This window comes from Pempheris klunzingeri, chromosome 9 (genome assembly GCF_042242105.1).
Source record: "Pempheris klunzingeri isolate RE-2024b chromosome 9, fPemKlu1.hap1, whole genome shotgun sequence".
Taxonomy (NCBI): domain Eukaryota; kingdom Metazoa; phylum Chordata; class Actinopteri; order Acropomatiformes; family Pempheridae; genus Pempheris; species Pempheris klunzingeri.
In genome coordinates, this window is record NC_092020.1 from 3,551,990 (window position 1) to 3,561,188 (window position 9,199).

The 9,199-nt window shown below is 42.5% G+C and overlaps 2 protein-coding genes across 4 annotated transcripts; one reads left to right on the top strand and one right to left on the bottom strand.

Annotated features, from left to right (window-relative positions):
* Positions 1 to 873: 873 nt before the first annotated feature.
* On the bottom strand, positions 874 to 5,731 carry thg1l (tRNA-histidine guanylyltransferase 1-like). Of its 3 annotated transcripts, none has more exons than XM_070836679.1 (7): positions 5,688 to 5,731; positions 4,593 to 4,700; positions 4,325 to 4,501; positions 4,064 to 4,233; positions 3,866 to 3,954; positions 2,300 to 2,407; positions 874 to 1,322 (listed from the first exon to the last, which is right to left on the bottom strand). In XM_070836679.1, exons 2-7 carry the CDS (start codon positions 4,694 to 4,696, stop codon positions 1,161 to 1,163), a joined length of 810 nt encoding a protein of 269 aa, XP_070692780.1. In that variant the 5' UTR covers positions 4,697 to 4,700; positions 5,688 to 5,731; the 3' UTR covers positions 874 to 1,160. The 3 variants fall into 3 exon arrangements, with proteins under 3 accessions (XP_070692780.1, XP_070692778.1, XP_070692779.1); XM_070836677.1 differs by lacking the exon at positions 5,688 to 5,731 and adding an exon at positions 5,336 to 5,375 and having other exon boundaries at positions 4,593 to 4,796; XM_070836678.1 differs by lacking the exon at positions 5,688 to 5,731 and adding an exon at positions 4,975 to 5,079 and having other exon boundaries at positions 4,593 to 4,796.
* Positions 5,438 to 8,641, top strand: lsm11 (LSM11, U7 small nuclear RNA associated). The gene is made up of 4 exons (XM_070836676.1): positions 5,438 to 6,076; positions 7,033 to 7,172; positions 7,276 to 7,359; positions 7,735 to 8,641. Exons 1-4 carry the CDS (start codon positions 5,617 to 5,619, stop codon positions 8,068 to 8,070), a joined length of 1,020 nt encoding a protein of 339 aa, XP_070692777.1. The 5' UTR covers positions 5,438 to 5,616; the 3' UTR covers positions 8,071 to 8,641.
* The last annotated feature ends 558 nt before the right edge of the window (positions 8,642 to 9,199 follow it).

Below are 9,199 nucleotides of genomic sequence, written 5' to 3' on the forward strand. Positions count from 1 at the left end.
ACTTCGGCATCCAACCAGACTGAAGAGCAGCGTGTAATTGCACATCAACCGATTATAGAGGTCTTACTAAAACAAACTACTTTTAAAGAATCTGATCCCAAATGCACATAAAAGAGTAGAATGGTGGTTACATAAAGTACAGTACAGAAGCTACATGCTTTTAACAAGGTCACAAAACCAAAAATACAGCTCTAACAGTAACCGAGCCTACTACAGTAACACAATACAGAAGGCTTCTGCCACCTCAAGCTTCCAGCAGCCATTCATACTGAGCCGGTCATTTATAAGTGTGATGATAAATATGCCACAGAGCACATGTCAGAGGGATAGAGTGTACGCAGGGTGTGTGAGGTATTCTTAGCACTGATGACAGTGCAGGCCGCCAAATCCATTCACATCTCTAAATGGTGCTCTGGCTGCAAGACAAGGCCACTCGTTACTGCCAAGATATTAGTTTCTGCTTTACTCTGCTGATTCCTACCTCAGATATGCTCTCTATTATTTCAAATTGTGAATGATATTGAACACTTGGAAGATGGGCTTTCTGAATCATTAAAATTTAAACTTTAGGAACTCCGCTCTGAAGGTAGGACAGATAAAAATCGCCCTCACGCAGATAAAAACCCCTCAGCACAGAAATGCAGTAAGTCGAGAGGAATCATGTGAAACACGCTGATGGATCAGGTGATGGTAGTATTCTAAATGCCATTCATGATATCAAATGAAGATATATTTTGGGATAAGCAAGCTTAGGAGAGCTCGATACACTAGACTGTAGCTATCAAACTGCTGTGCACGTCCTTGGTACCTGCAGCTAAAAGATAATGAAATTATCGACATCCCTTAGAACATGACAGACATCGTCAGGCAACGTGAACAGAAAACTTCCTGCTTTAAGGGAATGTTAAGATAGAAGTTTAATACGTAAGAATATGTTAAGGATGTGAGAGAGTAATCTTATAAAGTCAATCACCACAGGCTTCAGTCTTAAACAATGCTCTTTCCAGAGATCCAAGGGCACCAAGCATCATGGGAAGCATTTTTGTTTGACACACAGTCGACATCAAGCTGTTCTACAATCTGTCCCCTGCTTGTATGGGTCCACTTCAACCATTCTGGCTCAGTTCACTATTTTTCTCCCCCCAGCAGCACAGGAGCTGTTAGCAGTCGCTGTCCTCCAGGATGTCTGGGTGTTCTTCCCAGAACTGCTCTCCTATGATGTCACAGTGACAAGCCTGCAACCTCCTCCTGCTGCGCGTCACGGGCACCTCCTTCTCCTCTTCGTCAGGTAGCTTCACACGTTTAGTGATAGTTTCGTCTCGCTGGGCACAAAGAACGAGGAACACGAGCAGCACAATTAGCTTGATTTTTTTGAGGAAAAAAAAAAAGAAAAACTCTACTGCATCTGTCTGCTGGTTGCCTGGCGACCCCCAGAGGTCACTGCATTTAAGCAACAAATAGTCCTGCTGTAAAACTACAACTTCCTTTATTGCATGGACTAGATAAAGAAAGACATGACCTAGAATAGTGAACTTTAGAGTGCTGGTAGATGTTTTGTTTTCTAGCTTTGGACAGAGACAGGGTAGCTGATTCTGTGAGTCTTTTGGTCTCCTGGCTGCAGCTTTACATTTAATGGGCAGATATGATAAAATATCAATTTTCTTGTACAACTCTGCAAAAACTAGTGCTTTCCAAAAATATCTACTATTCCTGTAAGAGGTCCACCTACCCTGCTACTAATCCACCTTAAACAATTGTTAATGTTACCTGTTCCAATAGATTCCTGTATAAATTACTCATCACATTTCTAATCCTGCCATGCAGCAGTTAATTTATTCTCCTCTCAGTTCACTATGGTCTGAAGATCTAATATTAAAGACTTTAAAGTTGATATGCTTTCCTACATAGTGAACAGGGACCTGTTGAAGTGTCTATCTGCTGATGCACACAGAACACTATCTGAAATTTCAGCTTCCTGAAACATCAACAGTAAATGTCGGGTTTTGGTGTCAGTCAAAACTGCAAAATGCTCAATCTTTTCTGACGATGTTTGACAAGCACAGAGGAGGAAACCCTACACAGAGCACAGACGCTGAGGCAGAGGGACGTGTGGGGGAAATGTCACATATCATTAGCTGAAGTGGAAACAGATAAGACAGCTGAGATGGAGGTGGGCACAGTGGCGGACTTAAAACCTTCATCACTCTTTAAAAATCAAAGATGTCTAACAGAGTAGAAGTTATCCAAGTGGATTTCTCTGTAGGAATCGTGTGGACTTGAATCCCTTTAAGCAGCTCACCTTTTCCCAGATAAGAGTGGTGCCTTTCCTGTGCAGGGCAGGTTCATCGTTGTAGTTGATATTGAACTCAGAGAACAGGATCTCATTTTTGTCTGCAGCTAATGTTCCCTGGAGGGAGAAACAATACGATTATTCACAAGAACATGAATATTGCAAAACCCAGCTCGGGTGCCTTTGTTGATGTTTCTTCATAGAAATGTTTTTATAGTGACAAAGGAACTTGGAAGCACAAAGGTTTGATGAGATGTGAATGACTCATGTTGCCCAAACATCCACCCAGAACGAACATTTCCACAACTTGTCAGCTGTCATCACATCATCATGAGTTTCCCCTCGCAGCGCGCGGGACAATGAGGTGACTTCCAGAGAACAGATGCGCCAATCAGGGGCAGCTAAGGAGACAGACCTGGTGTTCTCAAAAAAGACATTGCTCCTCCGTCTCATCAATATGGTGCATTATTTCCCTTCACACTTTTGCAGCTACGGATGTGACTAATTTGTGGTGTATGTGTTAATTTCCACTGAGAATAAACCAGCAACTGCATCCAGAACCATGTCTTGTTTATAACATAACATTTTCTTGTCTTGAAAGTTGTGCAGGTTATGCAGTTATGCGTTATTCAGAACTACTTTTAATCACACACACAAAATAATTCGTTGAGGCTGTTAAAATCTGAGACAGATATTTAAGTTGGACCATGGATAATAAAGCTGCAATCAACTATAATTTATCAGTTAATCTACTGATAATATTGTCCATTAATCAACCCATTGTTAGTATTGTTATTCTACCATCAGATCTTATCGGACACTAAAGTCTTCAAGTTGATTAGTTTGCTGTGCAAACAGTCAAAAACACAGAGTATTCGGCGTATAATGATAAACTGGAGAAAAGCTGAGGCAGCAAACATTTGGTCTACTTATTTGATAAATGCCTTGTAATGCCGTCATTGACTAATTCCTTATCAACTGACTGGCTGACTAATCAGCTAATTCCTTCACCAGTAATGGACATCAAAAATTAATTAGTGTAAAAAAAGGCAAAGGTACGAGTGAACTGATCAAAGCACACATTCACATTTAATAAGTGGCAATCTTCTATGCTTAAGTGGAGAAGACAATTAAGTACATTGGGTTGTAAATAATTATGACAGATAGAGATGTGGGAAGTTTCATTGCTGTGCTTTGTTGAGGCAGGACACCTTGATATGGGCCTACAGTCTCCTGAGTAACCTGAAAACTGGAGTCAGATGTAACCTGTGTTTTGAATAATCCTATCTGGACTAAATGTCAGGTGATCATGAGTCAACGTTGTTATAAATAATACATTTGTCCATGTTTTATAACCTCTAAATATGCAGGTGATTCCTCTTTATTACTTTTTTTTTGAAGATCTTTTTTGTTCTTGTTCTGTTAATTATAGAAGATTAAAGGGACAAACAAGAAAGTGTATTGCTATTTCCCTTTTGATATTAATATAAGCTCGAGTGTATTTATAGAAACACGTTCATCTATGCATATACACAAACAAAAAGTGATTAACTTAAGGTTGTGTTTCGCTCTCACCTTTAAGCGAGCCTCTGCCTGGGCTGTGGGGAGTCCTGCTCCCTGTACTAATGTCCAAAACACCGTGTTGTACAAATTATTAATGTGACCTAAAAGACACAAAAAACACAGTCTGTCAACTTTTATCCTGGTCAGTTTAATGAACGGATTTGTCTTGAAGTCAAACGTGTGATTTGTTCGAGCACAGCCTGTACTTACAATCTGCCTGCCTCCAGCTGAGGTAGTCTCTGAGGTTGCGGTTGCTAGGATACAGGACCACACGTCCATCAAACCCCGGGGGGTACAAGAGCGGCTGTTCACCAAAATACTCCTTCCAGTAAAACACATATGAGGAGGAGAACTGGGAGGCCACATGGGTCATGAGCTTACTGCCAGAAGAGATCAGAGAACGAAGGGAAGTCAGACAAAATGCAGCAAACACGTGAAAAGCACGCGTGAGAACGACACCAGTCTAAGTACCTGGCTCTCCTCTTAAACAAGGTGGAGGTCCTCTTGAAAACAAAGCTGAACTCATCGCTTTGCCCATAAGCGATGACAATATCCTCCAGCTCCTCTATGACAGAGCGAGCACTGCGGGTCATCAGGCCCAAAGCCCTGTTATCATTGGGCTTAGTGAACTTGTGCTGCTCTGCAAACCTGAAACCACACCGGCAAAGACAGTGTGATGAAGTATCAGCCTCATGTTTTCACACAGATGACACACGTGTCCCTCGAACAGGAGACTCACTTGTGGAAGTTGCGCCCATCCAGTCTCACAACGATGTAGCAGTTCCGCAGACACGTGTCGTCTGTTTCAAAGTTGCGGACATACTCGAACTTGCTCTTGGCCATGTTGCTGGAACAGGTAAAGAGACGTGACAGGAGTTTGACAGCTCTACGTCTGACACATCCACCTAATCTGCAGGCCTTTCCAATCAGCATGAGGGTGCTCCTGAAAGAAAAAACCAATGAATGAATACACAATAAATGAGCTAACGCATTCTCAGGACGTGACGGTGAATTAATATTTTCAGGCAAACCAGGAGCACAGATACTTTAATTAGAAGTCAAAGCCAATTCAAAATGAGATCCGCCTGACGATGGGACACATTAGTTACATGTTCACTTACACTTGACGTTAGTCCTTAACTCCATGCGTTAATCTAGCTGCTCCTTTATTTCTAATAGGGTTAGTAAGGAAGCACGTTTATGTGAGCTGATATCTACATTTATTCTGAGGCAGTTGTCCGACCTCACACATTGGTTAGTGTCCGTCAGCGATTTCTGTCGTTGTGATACAGCGGACAGCACGAACAAACGTTCCGGAGCACAAGCCTAAAGTAACGAAGTTAAAACAAATTTTGCTTATTTGCCCTCTTTAAAAATCCAGCGTCATATATTGATTCATATTTTCTGTTGCATGAGATAATTAAATAACTGAACCTGATTTACGTAGAAGCTACTAAACACATAATAAACCGATGGCCGTACATCGTCTGTGTTTCAGCGCCATCTTGTGCCAAAGATTGTGTATGGACAAGAGGTTCCACAAACACTTATTACCGGAAGTTGCAGTCTATTGACAGGCTGGACTATTTCCCGGCGGAGTTTGTTGAGTGATTTCTAAAGATGCACATGGCAGCGGGACACTGTTTTGAAATTATTACAAGAGAAACATTGGGAAACCACACAGAATAGCACTTCCGGGATTGACACTCAGACGTCAAGAACTTTCCCAGGATTCCCCGCGCCGCCCTGTACTCATTTCAAACATGGAGGAGAGGGAAAGAAAAAGTGCCCAATCAGATGGTAAAGAAAAGGTAACTGCATCATGTTCAGGTACCTCAGCGGCACCGGAGCGCGAGGCGGAGACTGGCGGCAGAGCCGAGGACGATGACGCAGCTAAAGTAGATGTCTGCTCCGAGAGCTTTGACCCTCTCGTCGCCTTGTATTCTCCCTCCGTATCGCTTCCTTTCCCAAACATCAAATGTTTCAACAACGTGTCCGATTATGAGAGCTTTCTGCGGGGCGGCCGGGGCAGAGCCAAGCCGGAGAATGTGGAGAAAAGACGGCAAAAGGCGATGAAAGGGGTGGCGGACCCGGAGCGCATCGAAAGGCTGAAGAAGCTCATGGTGAACAACCCGGTGGCCGAACCAGAGGAGGGGGAGAGCAGCGGCACCCCGCGGAGGAGGAGGCAGAAGACCCAGAAAAATGTCCTGACAAGGATGCCCTGTAGGTTCAACACCACCAACACCACCACCGCCAACACCAACAACACCACCAACACCACCACCACCACCACCACTACTACTACTACCACCACCACCACCAACAACACTACTACCACCACCACCAACACCACTACCACCACCACCACCACCAACAACACCACCAACACCACCAACAACAACACCACCAACACCACCAACACCACCACCACCACCACTACCACTACTACCACCAACACCACCTCCACCACCACCACTAGCACTGCTACTAATCCACTTAGTTTTACTGGGGTTAACTCAATAGGCTGGTATCATTTAGGATTAGATTTTGTGAATAGGGCTGCAGTTAAAAATATTTTACACTGGTGATTAATTTTTTTTACTTTTAATCGATAATCTTATCAAAAACAAAACAGTGGATGATTACCACACATCATGACCACTTCCCAGGGCCCAATATGATATGTTTTGAACTGCTTGTTCTGTCCAAAACTCTTAAGATGTTCACTTACATTGGTATAGATAAACATGTTTAACATTATAATAAATAATGAACAATTTTCTGTTGATCTTTGCAGCACTGTTTGTCTGCCCCCTCTCCTTATGGCTCATGATGCAGTCTCCACCACAAAGCACACAACTTCTCAGACACTAAGTGATAAGAGAAGGGATATTAGAATGCTAATGTTTCTGCCCCATGTGTTGGTTTGCAATACTTAGCATGTCACTGGAGCAAAAGCTGATGACCATTGTGCTTGAAATATCGGCCACCAGTAAAGTGTGACACGATGAGCCTTCAGAGCAGCCTGAGATTTTCCCATTGTTTGGTTTTTCCAGTGGAGGAATGAACAGCGTCCGTCCCGCAGATATTCCCATTGGCTCGTTCTCTGCAGGTGAACTCCTTCAGTAAGTGATTGGCTGTAGACGCAGTTGTGAAGCCTGTCTGTCATGTGTCTTCAGTATGTAAAGGCAGTCCGTTGGGGGAGCTGTACCGCTGCGTTGAGGAGAGGATAAGGGTCAAAGTTCACATCAGGACCTTCAAGGGACTGAGGGGGGTGTGCTCCGGCTTCGTCGTAGCCTTCGATAAGTTTTGGAACATGGTGAGCGCTTTCCCACTCACTTTACAGCTGTCGCATGCTGAATCTGAAATGATCCATATCATGATATTGGTTTTCATATTTTCTTTTTTTTTTTTTTTTTCAGGCAATGGTAGACGTAGATGAGACCTACAGAGAGCCGCTGCTCGGAGAGGCACTGTACCACGAGAAAGCCCTCACCATTTCACGGGTAGGCACAGTCTGACTGGAATATAGTTTCTACTTTGTAATAGTTAAAAGTTCCAATGTATATAATTTCAGTTCTGATTGATTTGGCGACACCAGCACAGCCAAAGAAATTCATGCTGTTTTAATAAAGAAGTCAAAAATGATGGATTTTGGGGTAGTTTTGCTCACAACAGCGTTCCTGTACAGGAATGGCAGAACCCTCCGATAACAATGATTATTATATAGAGAGGTAATTACAGACTGGAAATTTGTTGACTGGCTATTGATTGAAAACACTGATCATAAATAGTACAAAAATGGAGTTTGATTTCATGAAAATTAGAAATGGAAGCTCCGAGTTACATTTTTTTTTAATGTGACCAAAATCTCCGCACAGCTCTTTGAGAAGCTAAAGCTCCAGGAGAACGCAGGAGGTGATGAGCCGACAAAGAAGGACAAAGTCCAGGAAGCGGCCAGCAAGCATCAGCCTGCAAACCCCAAACCCCCGTCTGCTCACCATACCAGCACGAGAGGGCACAGCAGGACAGAGTTCAAGCTGTCAGACACGGTTAGAACCACACAGGAGAAGGACAAGGGCTCGCTGAAGGCCCAGGGCCCACAGGTGCGTCACAGGAAAGACTCCCAGATGTACGGCAAGGTCCACATGCGCCACATCAACCAGCTGTTTATCCGGGGAGAGAACGTGATCCTGGTTAACCCACAGCCACTCTGATTTCTCTTTTCATTTTGATATTCGCCCTGGAGAGAGGAGAGCTGTGCATTATTTTACACTGATATCTGTAATGATCGGTGTGAAAGACTGCAGATGAACTGACAGACAGATATGATTTAATTAGATTCTGAAGAATTAAATAAGGACTACTGCTATATCATATTGATATGGAGGGTTTTTTTCTCTGCCCTTAGAGAATTGATCTTGATTTTGAGGAATAAAAACTTCTCACTTCTAATTACAGTAGTTTCTTGTGTTGCTTTCTTTTGTCTGACAGCCTCTGTGTTTGTGTTATGGTTATTACCCAGCAGGTGGCAGCATAAACACACTAGTGCCATCTGTGAGGCCATTGTCATCTCAAAGAGCTTGTCCCTTTATGTTGCTCTTCCCCGTTAGTTTGAACAGGAGTGACAGCGCAGTCTCAGCGGACTTCATAAATGCATTATGAATAATTGAGTTTGTGAAGCTAGAGATTGCAGATGGCACTCAAAAGCTGTCATTTGTCTTGACGTCTCAGATTGCTTTTACTCTTTAATGGGAACATTACCCATAAAAGCGCAATTTACTGCATCTCGTGGAAGTTGTAAAGATGTTGCTTTTTTCCTCTTTTAAATGGCAGAGGTTACTTTTGGATGATGAGTGGCTCAGAATGATTGTATATTGCAATAATGTTTCCGGGTCTGAATTAAAGAGTTTTTGAGTTTTATCTTATTTTAGTTTCTTAATTGACTGTAGAATTTAATTGACCTTATTTCTATATGTTTTTTAAGCCATAAATAGGACAAATTCTGGCAGTAGCTGAGCTGTTATACACTGCATCTATACACTGTTACTGTTTCATATAATGTATCAGAGTATTATTAGTGTAGCCCATTTAACAGGCTTCCTCTCCTGAGAGTGAAAATGGGGTCAATTGTTTAATGCAAGCTGTGTTTCAGTTGTGTTTGTCACACTAGTGTCTTCCAACAAGCCTTGATACAATATGAGAAGGGCTGCAATTAGACTACACAACCTTTCTCTTGAGTGTATTATACCAGAATAATCAGGCCAGGACAAACTGTAAATTTAATCAGGTAAATTAATGTTAAAGCATTAAGGACACCAAGTATTAACAGTTCTTTAAATATGA